Source organism: Mytilus edulis, chromosome 13 (genome assembly GCF_963676685.1).
Source record: "Mytilus edulis chromosome 13, xbMytEdul2.2, whole genome shotgun sequence".
NCBI lineage: Eukaryota > Metazoa > Mollusca > Bivalvia > Mytilida > Mytilidae > Mytilus > Mytilus edulis.
In genome coordinates this window covers 45,207,061-45,231,636 of record NC_092356.1, presented here as the reverse complement: position 1 = coordinate 45,231,636, position 24,576 = coordinate 45,207,061, and the positions used below count along the sequence as shown (strand labels likewise).

The window sequence follows — 24,576 nt, the reverse complement described above, 5'->3', positions numbered from 1 at the left end:
AATAACGAACTTTTTTTAGTGAGCCCAAAGTGTTTCAAAAATGATAGGTAAAAAGTACATGAATTTCTGAAACCATCCAAATAAACTGTTATCATATATAAATGAACTATTTTCGAATAAGAAACGATATAAATAGACACACTTACAAATTAAATCATTTTTATTTGATTTCAGATGCTGCTTTTGCCGGTGTTTTATTTTTTGTATGTTAAATGTGTTTCTAGATGTTCATGGTTGTGTAATTTACTTTTTGTGTTTGAAACCCGTTCGACAAATGATAAAAAACGGTACGAGTAAAAATTCAATTTGTAATATATTTAAAAAGAGTTAAAAGCTGTGAAATTGAAAAAAAAGTTGATAGGATAGGGATTTTGTGTGGCTGTTTTCTCGTTGCTTTTTGATTTAATTCGTAATTGCATGTATTCAGGATATCTAAACTTTGGTAAACTATTATTCTTCTAATCATAGCTTTTGATTTATTTAACTGTGTCATGGGAAGTTACATGAAAACATTTAATTAATGTTTTTAAGTGTTATTCTTCTGGCCGATTTCCCAGATGACTTTCTAATAATGTAAAGCAGTTTTTTGTAGCTCTTTTTCACCATCTATTGGAAGTATTAATCTAAGTGTGAGGATACTATATCAGAAATTATAAGCACGACATATATTTTCAAAGAGAAAAAATATAGTTGGCTATTACAACTTTCACACAATGCCACGTGTGATATTTTATTCTTTATGTACATCATTTACACTGAACTTTTTCATTTTATTTTGTTACGCCAGGTTTAAATGCTTTTAGCCAAATGATAAGCAATCTTTTGTTAATATACGACTGTTTGCATCTACCTGAGTAATTAGGCAAGTATGAAAAAATAGAATAGACGTTATTTGTTTAATATGCATGCAGAGGTGACATGTATTGGATACATACGGAGGACTTTCAAGGCTACACCACATGGTCATGTGTGATATAGTTGCACTTTATTTTGAAAAAAAGAGAAAACAAACCAGCAATGCTAAATTACACGAAACTAAGTGCATACATAAAAAAAAAAAACATTCGTTTCTGGAAAAGTTAAGATGAAATATATAGTATAAATGCATTAAAATCATGTCCATATACATACATTTTAGAAAACACTAACATAACTTTTTCGCCACTTATTTAATATTGTGACACCTTCATACATATATAATCATTTAACGTCCCATGACGCTCATTAACGCAATAAAATTAACATACAGCATCGGAACGAATGAAACATATAAAATGATGTGTGTGAAGAATAATGTGCTTTTCTTGATTGTTCATACTTTGCTGCAAGTATTACAAGATCACTGAATTCTTCCTGTATCCGTACATAATCCTCCAAATCATATCCGGCAGAAATAATCAACAAACTCTGTAAAAAAAATCATTTCATTTAAGTTCTTTATGTTTTCCATACATGTGTTTTTACCTTTATACATGTATGTGTAAACGACCATGAGAGAATTGAGGTGATTTGTATTCGGTAAAATTTCCGATCATGCCAATAGCATGCTGTTTAAATGAACGGAATCACGAAACATAATTATAGTTCATATAGTAGTCAATAAATATTTATAAGAATAACCTGTGTAATTATTCCAAAACTAGAGGCACTAAAAAGCCTGTGTCGCTCACTTTGGTCTATGTGCATATCATAAACGAAGGATACAGATGGATTCATGACAAAACTGTGTTTTGGTAATGGTGATGTGTTAGTATATATTACTTTACTAAACATTCTTGCTCCTTACTATTATCACTACCTATAATGACCTTGGACCAGTACTTAAAATATTTTGTAAAAATTTACAAAATTTACAAAATTTATGAAAATTGTTAAAATTGACTATAAAGGGCAATATTTCTGTAAGGGGTCAATTGACCATTTTGATCATGCTGACGTATTTGTAGGTCATTCTTTGCTGTCCATTATTGATGTTTACAGTTTATCTGTTTCTATAATAGTATTTAAGATAATAGCCAAAAGCTGCAAAATTTACTTGAAATTACCTGATTGGTTTTAAATTTTTTAGAGCAGATAAATCTTGACCTGATAAACAATACTACATCTGTCAGATTTGTTCTTAATGCTTTGTTTTAGAGATATAAGCCAAAATCTATATTTTACCCCTATGTTCTATTTTTAGCCATGGCGGACATCTTGGTTGGGTGGCTGGATCACCGGACACATTTGTTAAACTAAATACCCAAATGATTATTGTGGCTAAGTTTGGTGAAATTTGGCCCAGTAGTATCAGAGAAGATTTTTGGAGAATATTACTAAATTTTTTTTTAAAATGTAAAAAAAAATTGTCTATAAAGGGCAACAACTCCTTAAGGGGTCAACTGACAATTTTGGTCATGTTGACTTATTTGTAGATCTCGATTTGCCAAAATCTATATTTTACCCCTTTGTTCTATTTTTAGCCATGGCGGCAATCTTGGTTGGTTGACCGAGTCATCGGACATATTTTTAAACTTTTAAACTAGATACCCCATTGATGATTATGGACACGTTTGGTTTAATTTGGCCCAGTAGTTTCAGAGTAGAAGATTTTTGTAAAGGTTTACGAACACAGGACGCAGGACGCTGGACGCTGGACACAGGACGACGGACGAAGGACGCCAAGTGATGAGAAAAGCTTACTTTGCCCTTCGGGCCTGGTAAGCTAAAAATGTAATTCAATTAAAATTATGCAAAAACACTAGTGGTATAAAACTTGAAACGGTTGGGATTTTTCTTCTTCTTTCAATTCAATCAAACTTGATAATCAACATAGGAACTTGAATTTGAAAAGCTATTATAAATAGAGAGAAAAGATAACTCTCTCCTAGCTAACAATAATTTTCTCGTTACAAAGAAAAATATCCAAATTTAAAGGTCACTCTCTCCTACGTTCTTTTCCTGTTGACTCCGATGTTGACCTTTATAAACAGATTTAATTGTATCTCACCAATAGAATTTATATAAGTATAGTATAGGGAATAGAAAATCAATTGTAGTCAATATCTATTTGAATCTTTACATGACGCTTTTTCTTGGCTGTTATGTATATATACAAAGTCGTGTTTCAATTCCAACTTTTTCTGTTGGTACATGTGTATTATGCAGTCATTTGACAACTTTTTAAGTTAACACAAGACAAAATCAAAATGCCGAACAAGAGCTGATCGCGAAAAAAAGTTAAATGGTGCCAGTGTGAAGGATTATAAAAATAAAACTATTCAATGCATAAGCCTGAACTAATCCTTAGAACTTGAATTGTGTAGGTCACTATAGTTTCTTAATGTTTCCATTTTTTTAGGAAATTTTGTATTTTTGTAGATCTTCATTAAGCTAAGAAGATTTGGTATAAATGCTAATCAGACAGCTATCAAACATTAACTCTATGACTTAGATGTTAGGAAATAGAGGTCCTCGTTCGTCTTCAATCATTGGTTTGTTTGTTTAAAATTTATTTTCAACTCTTTTTGACTCTTCGCAACTCAGAGCTTGACAAATTGTATAAACAAGGTGTCTGTTGCCAACTTTTAGATGTTTTTTTTAAAATTATCAATTTGAGTGGGTTGCCATCTTATTGACGTCGGTTTTCATTCAGTCATATATTTAAGTTTTAAAATTAATTATTATAAACTGTAAACGTTTGTCGTTTCAATATAATCAAATTTCCATAAACAACTTAACCAGTGATCACGCGAAGACAGTGAAAATCAAATGAGAGAGAGAGAGAGAGTTCATTAATTATAAGTTATTATGTATGGTAGGAAATAGCTGTCAATTTTCACTTAAGAGTCAAAGCTTTTTGTAAGAACCAGGCAGAGTGCGATACATGATGGTTTCAGATTTTATTTATAATTGGCCTAGTAGAAGCAGTAAATGAATATTGCTCAAAAACAAAATTTAAGTGAGAAAATATGAGTGGTTGCCATAGTAACGGACACTCTATTTTTTGGTCGTTAAGCTTGGTAAAATCTTTCAAAAAACAGCTAAATCACCACAATTCAGAGCCTGCTTATGAATAGAATCATGCATTTTTCATTAATGTTCAAATCTAACATTGATAGAACTTGGTTTAAGCTTCATTTTAGTGAAGATTGCATGTCAACCAAATTTGTAATTTTTTTGAAAATTTTTGCGAAAAAATGCATATTTTCAACATTTCTGAAATTGGGATTTTTTCGAAATTAACAAATTTTCTCTGGTGTTTTTCAAAAAAGTGCAAATGTGTACAGAATAGTTAGCACTGTAGTTATGAAGTTTGGATACTACTTTACCAAATTGAATAGAAAAATGCGCGGGATTTTCTTCAGTTTTATCCCCATAGCAACCGATTTTTTCCTTGGAAACGGAGTTTTATTTGCAGAATATTGCAGTTTAAGAGCTTAAATGTCTTTGATTTTTTCATCACCGATAAGAAAATACATAAAAACTTTAAATTACTATCATCAAGTGTTGTTGACTTCAATTGTTACCACAGAAACACATTTTAACCATAGCAACATCCACTCTGAAACTGCATAAATAGAAATGTATGTTAAAAAATACATAAATAGAGGGTGTTTATTTTCAAATTGGAACATGACTGCATGCTTTGCTTCACTCACAGTCTTGTCTGGTTTTTTTCCTTCAGATTGTTCAAAAAATGAAATATATAATGTAATATTGGGGTTAGAAGGTAACAAAGGTTCATTTTTTTTAAAGATATCATACATGAAGATTTTTGAAAAGATAACGTTTGGTCGGCGAGCCTGATTATAAATAGAATTTTTTTTTTCTCTCAGAAATTTCTTATATAACATCGATATAACTTGGTTTTAGCTTCAGAGCTAAGTTAAGGTACATTGTAGATGTCATGTTTTGGGATTTTGGTGAGATTTTGGGAAACCTCAAGTTTTATTCATTTGAATGCCTTAATAATAAATTTGTAAGGGTTCTGCGGAACCCAGTGTCTCGCCTACTTTTGCTGTTAATCGCAGGCTCAACAAAAATGAGGAAAAAAATCAGTAAAAATATTCCTCTTGAAACTATCTTTTGATTGTAAGAAGCTTCTGTCCAAGTTTGGTAAAAATCCAGGATTGTTTATGAATCTAATAAATGTTTTAAAAACTTTTACTGCAGACTGTTGTCATGTTAACTGGAAGAAAATCTAAGTCCATTTAAAAGTAAAATACGGAAAAAATGGATTTATCTTTTTACAAAATTTACTTCTTGATACTATCTTATGATCATAAATAAGCTTCTGTCCAAGTTTGGTACAAACCCAGCATGCCCAGGATAGTTTAAGAAAGTTATTACAATTCTAAAAACTTTAACCACAGAGTCAATGTTATGTTTTCCCGCAGAAAAAAATTAGTCCATTTATAAGGAAAATACGGAAAAAAATAGAATTTTATTTTTACAAAATTTACTTCTGGATACGATCTTATGATCATTGGTATCTTGTAGAGAGTTGTCTCATTAACAATTATACCACATCTTAAGATCAAATGGTCACTTTTAGAAATTTCTTTATAGTTAACCAGGCCATTTAAGGCAAAATATACAGTCAACATTGACACCAACAACATTCAAACTTGATCTCTGTTTTGTGGTAATAAGTATTGTGTATACATGTTTCATAAGATTTGATTGAGACAAACTATAATTGCAAAATAGAAACCAACTTTGTGACGACTAATGTACTGACGGACATGCATTAAACCTACAACAACGCCCTCTCCGCCCTCCCAAATTGCGGCGCGGCCATAAAAGTGTTTATTTTAGTTTTTGCCATTGTACCTTGAATCGATCAAATGTGTCCACAACGCGTGGGACATCGGAAATTTATTCTTTTTTTTACACATGGGACACTAAAGTCTTGTATTGATGAATGATTACAACTTGTTGGGACTAGAAAACATTGATAATATAAAGAAAAATAACATTGGTATGTACTGCGCTGTTTCTAGTGTTGCATTTAATTAAATAAGACCATGTGTGGAATTTGTCTTCAAATTATTACTGTTATTAATCTTGTATTTATGCAAATATTCTCAGCTTAGTGGTTTCATTCCAAATCTCGGGATTAATGCAGTCTTTTATAAAGGTTACAGAGACAGATACAGAAAATAGGGGCGTAATTCATGTAAAGGTAAAAAAAAACGTTGAGAATAGCAAAATATTTTTTTTGAAATTTGAACCTAAAACAAGATGATCCGCAGGGAGTAGAAGAGGGACGAAAGATACCAAAGGGACAGTAGCTTTATACGACCGCAGAGTTCGAACCCTGAACATTGGGGCAAGTATGGACACAACATTCAAGCTTAATACAGCTCTGAATTTGGATTATGATTAAATAGTTGACACAACAAAGGTTTCTGACACATAATGAATGTGGTCTCAGAACTTAAACTTAAAAGCTTTAAATTTTAAATTGGACATTACCTATTATGGTCCAATATCCAAAATCAAAATACATGGTTAGATTCAGCATATCAAAGAACCCCAAGAATTCAATTTTTTATGAAATCAAATAAAGTTCAATTTTGGACCCTTTAGACCTCAATGTGGACCAATTTGATAACCGGTCCAAAACATCAAAAATCTAAATACATGGTTAGATTAAGCATATGTCCAAAAGCCTCAAATATACAATTTTGTTGAAATCAAACAAAGTTTATTTTGAACCCCAATTTGGAACAACTTGAAAACTGGGCCTATAATCAAAAATCTAAGTACATGTTTAGATTCAGCATATCAAAGAACCACAAGGATTCAATTTTTGTTGATATCAAACAAAGTTAAATTTTGGACCACAATTTGGACAAACTTGAAAACTGGGCCCATAATGAAAAATCTAAGTACATGTTTAGTTCAGCATATTTATCAAAGAACCCCAAGGATTCAATTTTTGTTAAAATCAAACTTGGTTTAATTTTGGACCCTTTGGACCTTAATGTAGATCAATTTGAAAACTGGACCAAAAATTAAGAATCTACATATACAGTTAGATTCGGCATATAAAAGAACCCCAATTATTCAATTTTTGATGAAATCAAACAAAGTTTAATTTTGGACCCTTTGGGCCCCTTATTCCTAAACTGTTGGGACCAAAACTCCCAAAATCAATCCGAACCTTCCTTTCATTGTCATAAACCTTGTGTTTAAATTTCATAGATTTCTATTAACTTATACTGAAGTTAGGTCGGAAAACCAAGAAAAATGCTTATTTGGGCCCCTCTTTGGCCCCTTATTCATAAACTGTTGGGACCTCAACTCCCAAAATCAATCCCAACCTTCCTTTTGTGGTCATAAACCTTGTGTTTAAGTTTCATTGATTTCTATTTACTTATACTAATGTTATTGTGCGAAAACCAAGAATAATGCTTATTTGGGCCCTTTTTTTGGCCCCTAATTCCTAAACTGTTAAAACCAAAACTCCCTAAATCAATCCCAACCTTCCTTTTGTGGTCATAAACCTTGTGTTTAAATTTCATAGATTTCTATTTACCTATACTAAAGTTATGGTGCGAAAACAAAGAAAAATACTTATTTGAGCCCCTTTTTGGCCCCTAATTCCTGAACTGTTACGACCTAAACTCTCAAAATCAATCCCAACCTTCCTTTTGTAGTCACAAACCTTGTGTAAAACTTTCATAGATTTCTATTTACTTAAACTAAAGTTATAGTGCGAAAACCAAGAAAATGCTTATTTGGGCCCTTTTTGGCCCCTAATTCCTAAACTGTTGTGACCAACACTCCATAAATCAATCCAAACCTTCCTTTTGACACACACACACACACACACAAAACAAGATATAATGTTATCGGAATCTTGAACTTATGAGATGTATGTAGAACGACGCATAGTAAGGAATAATTCATATTGATACAATTATTTTGCTTGATAATTTTGATTTGATAATCTTGCCGGTAATAGCATAACTATTTTACCGGGATTAGCACAATTCCAACTTAGCAGATGTATTCTATTTGTCTATCTCGGAGATCCTGAATTTTAATTGCGGGATAGTAGTACAACAAAGGAGTTATGTTATGCTATTGTTTCAGAAAAAGGGAGAAGGTTTGGATCCATTAAAACGTTTAATCCCGCTGCAAATGTTTGCACCTGTCCTAAGTCAGGAATCTGATGTACAGTAGTTGTCGTTTGTTTATGTAATATATACGTGTTTCTCGGATCTCTTTTTGTTTATATAGATTAGACCGTTGGTTTTCCCGTTTGAATGGTTTTACACTAGTAATTTTGGGGCCCTTTATAGCTTGTTGTTCGGTGTGAGCCAAGGCTCCGTGTTGAAGGCCGTACTTTAACCTATAATGGTTTACTTTTTAAATTGTTATTTGTATGGAGAGTTGTCTCATTGGCACTCACACCACATCTTCCTATATCTATTAATGATATGTTAATAGCCATAGGCGGATCCAGGGGGGACCCGCCCCCCCCTTTTTGTGGGAAAAATTTGGTTGATTATATAGGGAATCATTGAAGCATGACTGGAGCAAACCCCCCCCCCCCCCCCCCTTAGGTCAGTCAGCGGGCCCCCCTTAGGAAAAGTTCTGGATCAGCCACTGATAGCTACATGTATATTTAAAGAGGATTCCATTATACTGGACTTCTGATATTAGCGATCAACAATTGACTATTATTATTTTTTTAAGTTTTTAAGTCACCACCAACTTAAAATGTGTTCAATTTGCCTGTCCGTCTATCCGTCCGTCCATCACACTTAAATTTCAGTTTAGAAATGCTTTGACCAAATGATTCTATTATTGGTTTGTTAATATTATGTTACAGGTCAATTTTGTGATTTATGCTGGAATAACATCTTAGACGGGTGTGTGCCATAAGAAATTAAGAATTTTCTTACAATTGTTAGGGCCATATCTATCTTGCCTTGCCATAAGCCAGGTTGGCCCAGTTATTGTAAACCCATGAAGTTCATCATCTACTAACTTCCAAAAATTGATAATCAGATGATGAACTCGGAACAAAGTCTGACCAAATGCAATTATCTTTTTAAGTATCTACTTGTATGCAACATTTTAAAAAATCAACATACCCCCCTACCCCCTCCCCCCCTCCAACCCCAATGTTACATTATATATAACATTTATTGAACAATCTGAAGGAAAAAAACCCAGACAAGACTGTGAGTGAAGCAAAGAATGAAGCCATATTCCAATTTGAAAATAAACACCCTCTATTTATGTATTTTTTTACATAAATTTCTATTTTTGCAGTTTTTAAGTGGATGTTGCTATGGATGATATGTGTTTCCGTGGTAACAATTGAAGTCAACAACACTTGACGATAGTAATTTAAAGTTTGTGTTGGTTTTATGTGTTTTCTTATTGGTTATAAAACAATTCAGGACATTTAAGCTCTAAAACTGCAATATTCTGCAAATACAAACTCTGTTTCCAAGGAAAAAATCGGTTGCTATGGTGATAAAACTAAAAAGAATCCCACACATTTTTCTATTTAATTTGGTAAAGTAGTGTCCAACCTTCATTACTACAGTGCTAACTATTCTGTACACATTTGCACTTTTTTTAAAAACACCTGAGAAAATTTGATTATTTCGAAAAAATCCCATTTTCAAAAATGTAGAAAATATGCATTTTTTCGCAAAATTTTTCAAAAAATATACAAACTTGGTTGACATGCAATCTTCACTAAAATGATGCCTAAACCAAGTTGTATAAATGTTACATATGAACATTAATGAAAAATGCATAATTCTATTCATATTCAGGCTCTAAAATGTGGTGATTTAGCTGATTTTTGAATGATTTTACAATGCTTAACAACCCAAAAATAGTGTGTCTGTTACCATGGCAACAACTCATATTTTCACACTCAAAATTTTTTTTTTAGCAGTATTCATTTATTGCTTCTATTAGTCCAAGTATAGATAAAATCTGGAACCCCCCATATATCACATGTATATGGCACTCTGCCTGGTTCTTATAAAGAGCTGTACTTTAAAAGTTTATCAAGATTAAAAGAAATCGAATAACATTAAACAATGATGTTGTATCTTGTTTGGAAGCAGTCCTTTTATACGGAATGGGGGATTTTTTTCTTAACACAGAACCGAAAACATTTTCCATTCAGTCTTGGTGCATATTTATCTTTTTCATTTTTAAATTAAAGCCCCGCTTCCAAGAATCAAATGATTGATGCATTACCATCGAATGTAAGTTGACCATCCTGATCTATATCTGCCTCATTAAACATTTCCTCAGCTTCATCTTCGGACATCTTCCGTCCACCACCGGCACATAACACCTGTCGGAGCTCATCTTTATCAATGAAACCATTTCCATCTGCGTCAAACTTTTTAAATGATCTCTTATATATTTCATTGTCTCTATGAATTTTCGCTAATACCTGTTGCATGCATTTTCGGAATTCAGTAAAGTTCACAAAACCATGTCCTACAAATTAAGTACTAGTATATCAGTTGTATGATTGAATATGTATCTTTATCCATTCTGTTACAGCATTTTAAATTGTAAATTCATGATTAATGAATCTGAAAATGACACTGCAAACGCGTATATATATATATCGAACCAACTGAACACTGTGCATCGTTTGAAATAGTCAAAGGACCATCACCGCTAAGGAAAGGAATGTAACCAAATTGTTAAAAATTGTGTTACTCTTCAGTAACATATCAATCATTTAAATTATCGAGGACAAATGTCATTATCAAGGTTTGATTATTTGAGATATGTTTGAGTGAAATGAAGTTTATATATTCTATTGGCATTTTAAGAAAAAAATATCGTTCAAGGACAATTTGTCATCTATACATAAGCAGATATTGTCAAAATATAGATCAAGTCTTGTTTTTTGGTATTTTCGAAACTATTACATAAACTCTGATTCGTGACAATTATGAAATAAACCTGTTAAAAGAGGATTGAACCATTTTGATCATGATATCAATACCACTCTCATGATGTCACAGTCAAATCAAACTTACATTCTATAAAGTAAGAACTCATAGCTCGATCAATTGACTTGAATTTCTTCAGATATGATCCCTTAATCAAATTAACAGAACAATGTCCCTCAGTGTTGCACATATTTCATCTTTCGAGGACAATAGAAAAAGTGACCTTAATGTGTTTGTTCTTTATTACTTTTACAAACATCTTTCATTTTTTATTTTAATCTGGCAGGAATTGTACACATGAGAACGCTTGTCTATATCATTGATATTTAACGTTCATTTCTGTTTTTTATGTGATCAACATTGAATTTTGAATAAGCCCAAGGTATTGCTGATATAGACCTATGATAGAGGTTTTTTTTGGTAAAAATCGGTTATGAAATGTGTTTGTAAGACCGTTATCCGACCGAACAGACAACCAGAATGGTGAATGGACGCCCGGTAGTTCTATGGCCCACTTATATGGGAAACATACAGCTTCAGTCCATGTCCCTTAAATTTTATGAAAATTTGACACAAAGTTGTAGCTAGTTATGTGTAATATACTTTCACCTCTGACTTTCTTTTATTTAATTATTAACTGCAAATTGTAAACAATATTACATGATCTGGAAATGTTTCGGCTTCGGTAAACAAGCTCAAAAGTACTATATTTGTTTATATAAAATCAAGGTAACATATACTTAAAGAAAGAATTTTCAAAATCAATTATATATAGCTTTAATTTTGAATCAATACAAAGCAAGAAAGCAAAAAAAAGTCTTGCAGGCAATTTTGAATAAACGAATTGTTATTTCACCCAAAATACAAGACGCAATGATAAAAAACAGCATAGTAGTCATTCATTTAAATGTAACATTTACAAATAATTCTGTAAGAAAATATTAACGTCTATCAACAATGTTTTATAAAATCCAGAATGTTAATTAAAACTTTTCATTCAATCACTGTAGGTAAGTTCCTTCATACATAATATATCTCCAAATACTTAAATAATAGTTGAGGCTTTGGCAAATCTGTTATATTTATATTTCTGTTGTTAAAATTTACCAAAAGATACAGCATTTTTCAGTTCTAGGTCACAATACGGCCTTCAACAATGAGTTAAGCCCATAAGTCTTAAGTTTTTTTTTTAAACAACAATGTGTCCACAGTACACGGATGCCCCACTCGCACTATCATTTTCCATGTTTAGTGGACCGTGAAATTGGAATAAATTATCTAATTTGGCATTAAAATTAGAATGATCTTATCAAAGGGAACATGTATACTAAGTTTCAAGTTGATTGGACTTCAACTTCATCAAAAACTACCTTCACCAAAAACTTTAACCTGAAGCGGGACAGACGGAGGAACGAACGAACGGACGGACGGACAGACGGACGAACGGACGCACAGACCAGAAAACATAATGCCCCTCTACTATCGTAGGTGGGGCATAAAAAGCGTTATAAATATGAGACTGACACTGCAAATACGCCATTATTAAATCAACTGAAACATTTACACTGTGAGATTTGACAAACGGATCGTCACCACTACGAATAGAAAGAATTTCCCAACTGCCACATTTCTTTGCCCATCATTCCGATGAACATTTTGAGAACCTACTTCACCATCAACGTTTAATAAGTTTAGGTGAAAAGATTTCAGTAATAGTTATTCACCGAGGGAAAGGTGTGTCTGAATTTAGGATTACCTTTATTAAACTTTCTTATCCAGACACGCCGTATCCCGAGGTGTACAACTAACTTACACCCCATTCTAAACACTATACTGCAGCTGTTAACTTTGATTATTAAATAAAATAACACACCGAAAGCATATATTTTATTGACAATATCAAACCATGATTTATAAGATATTTTTTTATTGCATGAAACCCCACTAGTAACCTCTTTTGGTTATCTTCGTTCAAACTTTGACAAGTGATTATATTTTACCAATGTCAAGGTTGTTTTGCATATTCCAATTGAATCATTGGGTTAATATGGATCAGCAGGTCAAGGTTGACCATATTGTGTATTCATATTACAAACAAAAAATACTTCATGCTCCTTGCAGTTGCAGTTGTTAATATGGACGGGTGTGAGACATTTTTGACAAGCGTTGGATATGGTAGAAGAGACTTAAGATTAAGGCAATAATATAACCAAAAGTACTTACCTGTATCAGTTTAATAAAGGTAATCCTAACTATATTTTTTATCTTACGGTTTTATAGAAAAAATACATTGATCTTTCAAATCGGGTCCAACCCGCGGAACCTCTACCCCGAATCGGCCGCTGGATAACAAGGGGGTCCGAGAGTTAGAATCCCCCCCCTTTTTTAAATAGAAACATATGACTGGAATAAAAAATGTTACTTTTAGCAAAAGAGTAATTAAAGGATTTGTATTCAAAATAGATGCTTAATTTTAGTTTCGCTATTGGAATTTTCAAAAAAAAAAAAATTTAATTTCTTGAAACAATTTGTAGTGAACACTGTTAGTAATTTCTTATGTTCATGCTATTTAAAGAATATAAACTGTTTCGGATAACAATGGACTTTGTTTGTGGGAAGTAGAAGCAGGGGTTTCCAGAAACCCCGCTTGTCACAGCCTGTGGTCAAAATCCATGGTTATTCATAACAATGGATCTATTCAATTTACACGTGTTTCAAAAATAGAAACTATGGAGTATAACAATAGAACTGAGGTGTAAGTGATTATAACAGCTTGTTTAGAAAATTCATGACTGCTTAAAGGCAAGAAGTCGTCTAGATGTTATTAGATACTGTCAAAACATCGATCTAGTCTTGTTTTGTGTTGTTTGGTATTTAGGAAGATATTACATAAACTGAAAAGTGTAAATGTAATATAGAATATAAAATTAATATATAAGCTTAAAACTAGGGTTGGTCAAAGTTATTCCTAATTTAAATTTATATAAAAACTTATGTCGATTTTATGTAAGAATTAATGGCTTTCATATTTACTTTAATGTTAAAGTATATCAAAAGAAAACACTGAAATGTTATTGTGTTTGGATGGAAAGATATAAAGAAATGTTATAACTAAAAGGATTTAGAATGAAGACTCTTCATGCCAGTATGCTGATCGGTACTAACATGTGATCATACCTTCTTTGTCTATTTCGTCAATGAGTTTTGTTGCCCTCGTTAAGTTTATCTTGATACCAACTTCTTTCCCAGCATTCATAAGTTCTTCCGGTGTTATGTGACCATCGTGGTTAGCATCCAGTTTATCGAAAACAATCTTGATTGTAGCTGTAATAAAATTAAATAAAACATGTTAATCTTTTTTTGTAAATCTCAGTATTAAAGCACACACGGCATTTAACTTATCCATTGCTAGGAGTCAGTCATTGCTTATCAATTCATATTAATATCTCGCAAAAGACTTAGATATCGAACAACTATACTATATTTCTAGTGACCAAACCAGTACAAAAAACATAGTACTCTTATAAAATTGAGACAGTCAGACGAACATGGAAAAACAATATGCAGAGGCGGTACAAAACATGGGTGATCGCAGGCGCTTCAGAAAGGATAGATAAGCTGGTCAAGGTTCACATGTGACATTGTGTGTTGTCCCTTGTTGTTTGTAAATTTTCAGAGAAGTTTGTTGGCAGTGTTTACTGTCTAAAAAAAATTGGTATTATCTAACTTATTGTGTTTTATTTTATCGACATAAAAGATATATCTTGAGTCAGAAAGATAGAAATATATATTTGTCATGTAGTTTCTGAAATAATTTGAAAAATAAAGTAACGTTGTGTTTTCGCATGTTCGTGCTCTCTCCTCTACACCATGATAAGTTTCCATTTTCGTCCATTTTCTTCAAAATAAAGGTTTTTAACCCTAATTTTTGTAACAACGTTCTTGTTCATTTCATAGTTGCATTTAAGTTATTAGAAGACTATGGTAATTTTGTTGTTGTTCGATTCGTTAGCTGACTCATATTTATGTCTACCTGCATGACTGAAAGTTCAATTACCATTATTTTGTTTGGTGTGAGACATTGCTCATACGTCATCAGAAACTGCATGTCTTGTATCTTCATTCAATGGTATTTTAATACCAAATGTTTGTATATAACAGGACATTAACTTAATTTGAAATCGCGTGCTGTTCTTTCTGTTTTGTGTATATTTTGAAGTATATGCTGTATGCCACATCTTCTTTTTCCAATATACAACCAATTAGATATTTCAATCACATTCATATTAGGCTTTACATTTTGTACAAATTGAACAATAAATGACGGATAACAAGTTTTAAGTGATATTCATAAGAAGATGAAATATGATTCAGTTTAAGGAAACAATCCGAGGTTTTCTGTGAAGAAAAAATTGAGGAAAATTGATAAGCTGTAGAAGCATTGACCAAAGAAATATTCTGTTTACAAATCTTTGAATATAAGTACCCTGTTTAATGGGTATTTTGAAATGAATCAAACAGTTGCTTGCAATATCCCACATTTCCAGACCCGACAAGAAAATCATTAAATATACCATATTTGTATATCTAATTTAGTTTTTAACAATAAGACTGCCTTTGTTTTTAGTTCAGTCATTAACCTTTAAAATGGAAAGCAACAATTAAATTGTTCATTAAGGTAGCTCGGGTGTCTTTCTCAATCTTGAATTTTGAAATACCAGTAAACAATCGGTCTAGATCTTTAATAATATGTGCAAATATCGAGAGTAGTAGGTAATTCAAGTGTAAGAATTTTCATCTCAATATAGAAAATTACATGTTTTGTCATATTCATGGCTGTATTTTACAAAAAATAAAATACTTCTGTTTGATTTAATTTTATTCAACTTTGCCACATAAGGGGAGACAACTCAATGTAAGTGCAGTTAATTCAGAAAGAGTTACTTTTACAAAATGTACCTGTATTTTATTATGTAGCAAGAAAACAAGTCCCTTGACCCCATTTTTTTTTCTTTTTCGTGTCTGAAAGCTTATTATAAGAGCTATCTTCTCATATATATGTTATCTTAAAATTCTAAGGTGTAGTTTTTGTTTTATGGTAGAAAATTTGGTTTCCTATGTATAATCTATATAAAATCTGTCAATTTTGCACAATCTGTAGTATAAAAACAAACCCCGTGTCAGACCAATTTTTTATTATGTTTTTGAAAAAAGCCTGATATAAACTACATTTTGACAAATCATAAAAAAAAATTTACTATTGATTTTAATTCAGACACCCTATATACCTTAAGTGTATCTTTACATGTACAAAATCATATAAATGTCCCTTACGTCCAGTGGTAAGATAACCTTTGATGCCTGTTGATTATACATCTGCATAGTTCTCGTTTGATCAATGCATTTTAACCTCTGATGAGTCGAACTCCGATGATTCGAATTCTCGGTTAAATCGAGGTAGTTCTTAAGTCCCGTTGATGTAAAATTGATGTAAATTGACCCCGATGTCTCGAAGTTCAAACATAAAAAAACATCGAAAGAAATAAAAACTTAAAAAAATAAAATTCATAACGGATGTTTTTCTTGTTTAACCTTTTCATTTCCATAAGTGATTAAAGCTGTGTAAATTCCATAAGTGATTAAAGCTGTATAAACATAAATGTTTGTAAAACAGTTAAAATGACATGTTTATGATGACCGCTTATCAACACCTTTATTGATAGTCCAAGCGGAACTTGAATGTGCTGAACCTATTTCACTTGAAAACGAGACGAATTTTAATGACCCAAGCGGAGATTAAATTAACCATTAGAATAAGAACAATAATTTAAAGGATTCAAATATTTTATTAATTATTATGAGTCGGTCTTTTTAATCTATGAACACTGTTCACGTTCTTTAAAGATTAGTTATGAAAATATTTTCGCGAGTGATTCCATAATTTATAGTGACTGACCTTTGTAAATAATTGTGTATTGATTTTATTTGTGAATGTTGTGTGTTGAATCTTAAAAATACGGTACATAAATACACAATCATATATTATCATATCAAAAAAAGCACACAATGATCAATAAACATGCATCTAGTTTACAGAAATCACATATTGATATTTGGTATGAGTCGAACCTCGGATGAGTCGAATACTTTCGTCTGGTCCCTTTGACTTCGACACAACGAGGTTCGACTGTATATGTTTATAACCCAGAAATGTTTTACTACAATGAAATATAGGATTGATTACCTGCAACAATAATATTCCAGGGAATATCTTTTTCGACCTTTTTCGTATGTAACTGGATGTGACGTATTATGATTTGGTGATATTACAAGCAAAAATCCGATACGGTTTTCCGATAAATCGAAATTCCGCTACTGGATATTTGGTTGCTGTAAATGTGCGTGCATTATCTTTATTTATTAAAAGTACAATAGTTTGAATTCTGTTCTCCTTATTGATTTTTGATATATTACAATTGGATTTTTTTTTCTCAGCTGAACCTCACTGTTTGGACATAGTTTTGTAAAACAGCAATTTGTTGTGATTGCCATATCTATATTATTTAGCGTTCAATTTTTTCATTAAAAAGAACCCGACACCTCTTCAAGTTAAATAATTGGTTTTTTTTTCAATGTACTTAAACATTTTCAGTCTTTAATAAAACTTATTATACGTAATTTAGCATTCAATTTGTACAAACTGATAACTTAATACGCATGTTATATACATTTCTTTTAATATATTTATGAATACCCTTTACAATAAATTTGTAATTGAAAAGGGTAAAAGAAAGATACGAATAAAATCTTATCAAATATACCCGTCTCATTATTTTTGTATGCCAGATAAGACAATGATTCAAAACATCTGCTACATATGACATAAATATTTAAGAATAAAAAAAGGAGGCAACAAAGCACGTGAGTTTATATTTGATTAGTTAAGGTATTACCCTACATCTTTCAGAGTGTAAGCAAATACATGGTTTAAATTACACGTTTTGCCTATTTTTTGGTTTACAATTTAGGACTTTTTACTGTATTTGTGTCATGTATTTGTTTCAATTTCCAAGGTTTTGGTAACCTTTTAGAATTTGGGTATTGAAAATCTTTAAAAAAGTTGTATTAATAATTCGAATTCTAATTTTTTAAGAACCCATTTGTGGGAAAAGATAGATTTGATAAACTATACAGCCAATTTGAATGGCACATGGGTATGTGAATATTAATGATCAACGCTGCGAAAATTTTTGTTTTCTTACCTTTTAATTCTGATTATCACAAAAAAAAAACAATTTTCATGTTCTTCAAAACACCTATTGCGTTTGTTTGATATTTCAACGAAATAAAAGCAATGACATTAACAAACTATTGGTGCATATATCAAATTTTTGAAAACGAGGTCGTCTAAAATGCATGTGATTTTATCCTTAATTTATAAAGTAAGCATATTGCATTTGGGGGTATTTTAAAGATTGATTTGTGGTATGGTAACATATAGTTGCTAGCTAATAATTCAACCGGTCTCTATGTGAGAGTGGTCTCCCTGTCAAATAAACAGATCGTCTTTTAGCTCACCTGGCCCACAGGACCAAGTGAGCTTTTATCATCACTTTGTGTCCGTCGACCGTCGTCCGTCCATCGTCCGTCCGTCGTCCGTCGTCGTTTACTTCTACAAACTTCTCCTTTGAGACTACTAAGTCAAATTTAACCAAACTTGTCCACAATTATCATTGGGGTATCTTGTTTAAAAAGTGTGGCCAGTGACCTTGCCAACCAACCAAGATGGCCGCCATGGCTAAAAATAGAACATAGGGGTAAAATGTAGATTTTTGCTTATATCTCTGTAAGCAAAGCATATAGAGCGAATCTGACATGGTTACAATTGTTTATTAGGTCAGGATCTACCTGCTCTGAAATTTTCAGATGAATCGGAGAACCCGTTGTTTGGTTGCTGCCCCTAAATTGGTAATTTTAAGATAATTTGCCGTTTTTGGTTATTATCTTGAATATTATTATAGATAGAGGTAAACTTTAAACAACTTAATGTTCAGCAAATTTAGATCTACAAATATGTTAACATGACCAAAATGGTCAACTTACCCTTTAAGGAGTTATTGCCCTTTATAGTCATTCTTAACATTTTTTCTTAAATTTTTGTAATCTTTTACAAAAATCTTCTTCTCTGAAACTACTAGGCCAAATTTAATCAAACTTAACCACAATCATTATAAGGGTATTTAGTTTAACAAAATGTGTGCAGTGACCCAAGCCAACCAACCAAGATGGCCACCATGGCTAAAAATAGAACATAAGGGTCAAATGTATATTTTGGCTTAAAACTTTGAAACCGAAGCATTTAGACCAAATCTGTCTAGGGGCTAAGTTGTTTATCAAGTCAATATATATCTACTGTGAAATTTTCAGATGAATTGGACAACTGGTTGTTAGGTGTCAGCCCCCAATTGGTAATTTTTAAAGACATTTTGCCGTTTTTGGTTATTATCTTGAATACAATTATAGATAGAGATAAACTGAAACAGCAATATTTTTCAGCAAAGTAAGATCTACAAATAAGTCAAACATTACCAAAATTTGTCAGTTGACCCCTTAAGGAGTTATTGCCCTTTATAGTAAATTTTTAACAATTTTCGTTAATTTGGTAAATTATGGTAAACATTTTTTTTCCTCTGAAACCAAACGACCAAGTTTATTATATATAGAGCAAATTGAAAGTAGCAAGAATGTTCAGTAAAGTAAGATCTACAAAAACATCACCATCACAAAAACACAATTTTGTTATGAATCCTTCTGTGCCCTTTGTTTAATGTATACAGAGACCAAGGTGAGCGACACAGACTTTTAAGAGCCTCTAGTTTTATATTCTCTTTATCATTAAATTGTTATCACCCTTATATCATTTAAAGTCACGTTGTATATATAGTATAGATGAAACGTTTTCAGTTCTCACGATGTGTAAATATACGACTTTTATCTATATCGTTTCATAAACAGAGATGGAGGTAACACTTTACAATTTTACTTTTCGAAAGACCATAAGTAATAGCAGTTTTAATTTAAGCGGAAAATTTTACATACACATTTGTTTGAAAAGAAAATTGAGATTAACTATATATATATTCTAGTTAATACTGGAGTATATGAGTATCAAAGGTCAATTTAAACCAATATACAATAATTTGATTTGATTGAAAAAGAAATTGAAAAACGGTTCCTCCTAAATTCATTCCTGTTCACTTTTTTCGTTAAATATTTATACCCCTTTTAAACAAATGGCTGTTCCCCTATTTGAATATTCTATTTTATTTTGCAATTATTGTCAAATGAAACATTTAAAAGTCATTTAAACATCAATTTGTACACATTCTTTAGTTACTGTGCACGTTATTGGCATGTGTTATAATATATTTATGAATACCCTTTATAAAAAAAATATAATGGATTGGAAAGAGCAACATGAACCTATGGAATTATCAAACTGTTTGATGCAAATTCAAAAATAAACTCACAAGAAGTCGACTAAACGCAATTTTAATGGATCCGAAATTAATAAATCAAACGTCTGCATTTTTTTTAACGAATTGGTATCACCTTGGATTCTAATAAGGTGTATGTGTTTATTATTATATATATTTATATATAAATAACATTTTTGTCGGTTTGCGAAAGGATGAAATTTTGGACTTTATATTTGTTTCAATGACAGAGGTGGTGGTAATCTTTTGGAACTTCACCTTTGAAAAGTTTATCAATAAAAGTTATAGAAGTTATAATTCAAAAGTTTTCTAAAACAAATGTGTGAGAGGAGATCTTCTTTGAGATACAGTTCTAAATTTGACATGTATACGACTAGGTGAATATTACTTGCCAACGCTGTGACCGATTTTTTGTTTACTTTCATTTGGAACCAGAATATTTTTGTGATAGACGAAACAGTTAAAAGTGTACCTCATTTAACATTGACGAATCTGTTACGCGATATGCGTTTGTTTGATATACTCAAGAATACCCTGCACTCATGTAAATATAGACAATGCAACTCCCTTTGCCGTGGCTAGAGCTTTGCAAGCTTTACTTTGAAGTTTCGTAAAAAATCACATATTATGAGAGGAAACATTGAGATCATATCTTGGAACCCGTACACAAACACAATAGAATATCTATGCATATCATATATCTCCTTAAAAGAGGCGTGATTTCTAAAACAGCTGTATTTACAAAGTGCAACCTGTAACGTTTACAAAAATATCTGTAAGAAAGTTATAAGGGGCGTATCAAGAGTCAGAAAAGATGGGAATGCGATTGTAAATCATACTAAAATGCTACCTATCGCAAGGGTCGGATATTCGTTGGAGGAATTCAAGCAAAAACCCTTTGTTTTTTGCCGATAAAACATAAATCCGCTACGTATATTGAGTTGATGTGAATGTGCATTTATCATCTTTATTTATTAAAAGTACGATAGGTCGAATTCATATCTTCCTGTTGATTTTTGAAATATCAAACTGGGATTAATTATTTTCAAATCTGAACCACCTTATTCTGTTCATAGTTGTGTAAAACAGCAATTTGTTTTTATGGCAATAGCTATATTATTTACTGTCCTTTTTTCTTCTTTGAAAACGATACTTCGTTAAGTTACATGATTGTTACCTTCAATGTACTTAAACATGTATTATATTTCATCTTCAGCTAAGTGTTAAACAAAATTAATTATACATCAATTTACAATCAATTTGTACCAATTGATAACATAATACGCATGTTACAGGCATTTGTTTTAATAAATTTACGAATACCTTTTACAATAAAAGTGTAATTATTGAAAAGGGCAAGAAACTCATCGGATATACCTGTCTTGCCAAACGCATATTTTGTCTAAAAAAGACTTTAATTAAAAAAAAATATCATCTGCTTCATATGACACTATTTAAGATAAAAAAAGAAGTAGACTAAAACGCACGTGATTTTATACATAATCATTTAACTAAACATGTGCATTTGTCATGAAATAGGTATTATCTGAAATTACGAGTGGTTCACTTGAGTGTCTTGTATTTGTTTCTACGACAGTGGTGAATCTAACCCTTTTAAAATTTCACTATTGAAAATTCTTTCAATAGTTGTACTTATAATTCAAATTACTGTTTTACGTAAACCTTTGTAGAAGAAGACGAATTGAATAAATATTTCTAAATTGTACATAAGTATGTGAAAATTAGTGCCCAAAGATGCGATAGATTACTATGTTTTCTTCGATTTGGAATCTGAATATAACAAAATAAATGCAAAATTTACGCGTGTTGAATGCATGTAGAATTGTAAAAAATCATAACGCCTGATGCATATATTTCATATATTTACTAGAACCATTTATTAAAATTGTAACTGACTGATAGGAAATTGCAAAAAGCGATGGAATTAACAAATGGGTTATACTGTCTGTGAATTTATCCTTAATTACCTAACTAAACACATTGCATTTCGGTAAGTTCTATACCTTACTTCCCGGAATGTGTTTTGCTCATTATTGAAGACTGTGACCTACAATGATTAATTCTACTTCACTCGATCTCTAATTGAGAATGGTCTCATTTGCAATAATATAGATCTTCTATTTTTTTTTTATATTTCCTTTACCATGAAATGTTATCACCCTAATATCCTTAGTTTAAACATGTTTATTTATAGTGGATTGGGAAACAAGTTTTGCAACTTATATTAATCCCTTTCCACTTTGCGGGTGCGAGTGCTGCCTCGTAGCGGCATTAGCCTGCTCTCTTTTTGAAAATCTACAAGGGTGTCTTTAACGTGCAAGAGATATTGCTCTCTCTCCACACGGGTCAGTCATTTATCGTCCCCTTCCGACGGACTATCATCGTTTCCTCAAGACCATACTCGCAAATTGTGTCAAGGGAGAGCCGAAAATTCAGTCCCTGAAATTTTCATCCCAAACGGGAATCGAACCAGGAACCTTTGTGATTATAGTCCGATGCACTAACCACTACACCACGGCTCTCTAATATCCTTTAAAAGGTAAAATCACAAAAATACTGAACTCAGAGCAAAATCCAATCGGAGAGTCCATAATCACATGGCAAAATCAAATGACAAAACACATACAAAACGAATGGACAAGAACTGTAATATTCCTGACTTGGTACAGACATTTTCAAATGTAGAAAATTGTGGATTAAACCTGGTTTTATAGCTCTAAACCTCTCACTTTGTTGACAGTCTTGTCAAATTCCGTTATATTTATAAGTGTATACACATATATATGGTAGATACAATGTATCTTGTGTTTTTTAAAGAATTATTGTTGTTTTATTTTGCGTTTCTTTACAATATTTTAGAAACGTGAGGCTACATGGTTACTAAAGCTTGTAAACAGGTTAAAATGAGGTGAAAATTTTATGGTTATTTTCTTATATGCAATGAAATGTTGTGTGAAATGTTTTCTATAGTACTTGCCTGGATAAAACTTTACTTATGCCAAGTATTTCCTTAATCGAAACAAAGAAAAATCCTGCTCAATTTTATGAAAAGTGCAAATTAAACAAAGACAAATTGGGGAAAATCAATGGTGGTATTACATCTATAAGTTCAAACTCCTTGAAGTTCGGGGCATATAAATAATGAAAAAAAATGTTTTGAATAAAATAGTAGTGCATATACACTTCCCATTCTATTATATAGTTTTTCACTAGACTTCATAGTAAAAGTGGCACCGCTTTAGCCGCATATAGAGCTCACATGGGGATTTGCATTGTCTATATTCACAGCAGTGCGACCTGTATACTGTCAAAGATAGATTATTCACTTTCAATTAGCAAATGAAATCCCTATGATTCAAAAACATCTAATGCAAATGATTGCTGTCTTATGACTATTCTCCTATATTCTATTACCATTAAAATTTGTATTTACTGCAAGTGATGTCCTAGTAAATTACACCTTTTCTTGTTATTTTGCTCTTTTGTTCTTTTATTTTATTTTTTTATGGGAAAAAGGGAATATATTTTTCTTCCGTTTATTAATTACATCATTTCGTTAATTTTCTTCTTTTTTTTCAGTGTTCTGAAATTATATGCAGACATATAAAATTATAACTATATTGCTTTCAAGATTTTTGTCTGGATGTCACCTACCGATTTAGACATATCACCTAGTAATAGATAAACACGCGTTTAAATACCCTTCTGGGACACCTTTGCTTTTTGTTTTTCGTTTTGTATTTTCATTCTTTTTCGCTTTTTGCAATAGCATTGTCAATATTTTTTCGACTCATGCGCATGCATTTCCTTCTGGTATCTTTCGTCTCTCGTGTCTTTGCTTAATCTCTAATCCATGACTGGAAACCATTATTGGTACACAACTCCTTGAATACCATCTTCATTTTCAAAAAGCCACAATTTGTTTGGAAAGTAATCACAATTTACAAATTTATAAGAATACGTACTTTGTTATAGCCAAATTAAAAAAAAAAACTACCTTCATCTTTGTTCTTAAAACAAAAAAATATGTTTTAATCAGATTCGTACTTTTTTAAGAAAGAAATGAATGCAAATTGGTTAAATATATCTGTTTTGTCATTTAGCTGTGTTTTATTTAG

General features: G+C 31.6%; 1 protein-coding gene across 1 annotated transcript in view; it reads right to left on the bottom strand.

Annotated features, from left to right (window-relative positions):
* Positions 1–882: 882 nt before the first annotated feature.
* The window catches only part of LOC139500626 (calmodulin-like), a 35,868-nt gene continuing 12,174 nt past the window's right edge, over positions 883–24,576 (bottom strand). Inside the window, exons 3-5 of the mRNA XM_071289377.1 lie at positions 14,118–14,264; positions 10,225–10,473; positions 883–1,407 (exon numbers count right to left, since the gene is read on the bottom strand). Of these exons, the coding sequence (XP_071145478.1) occupies positions 1,379–1,407; positions 10,225–10,473; positions 14,118–14,264 (425 nt within the window). The 3' untranslated portion in view covers positions 883–1,378. The remainder of the gene's footprint in view (positions 1,408–10,224; positions 10,474–14,117; positions 14,265–24,576) is intronic.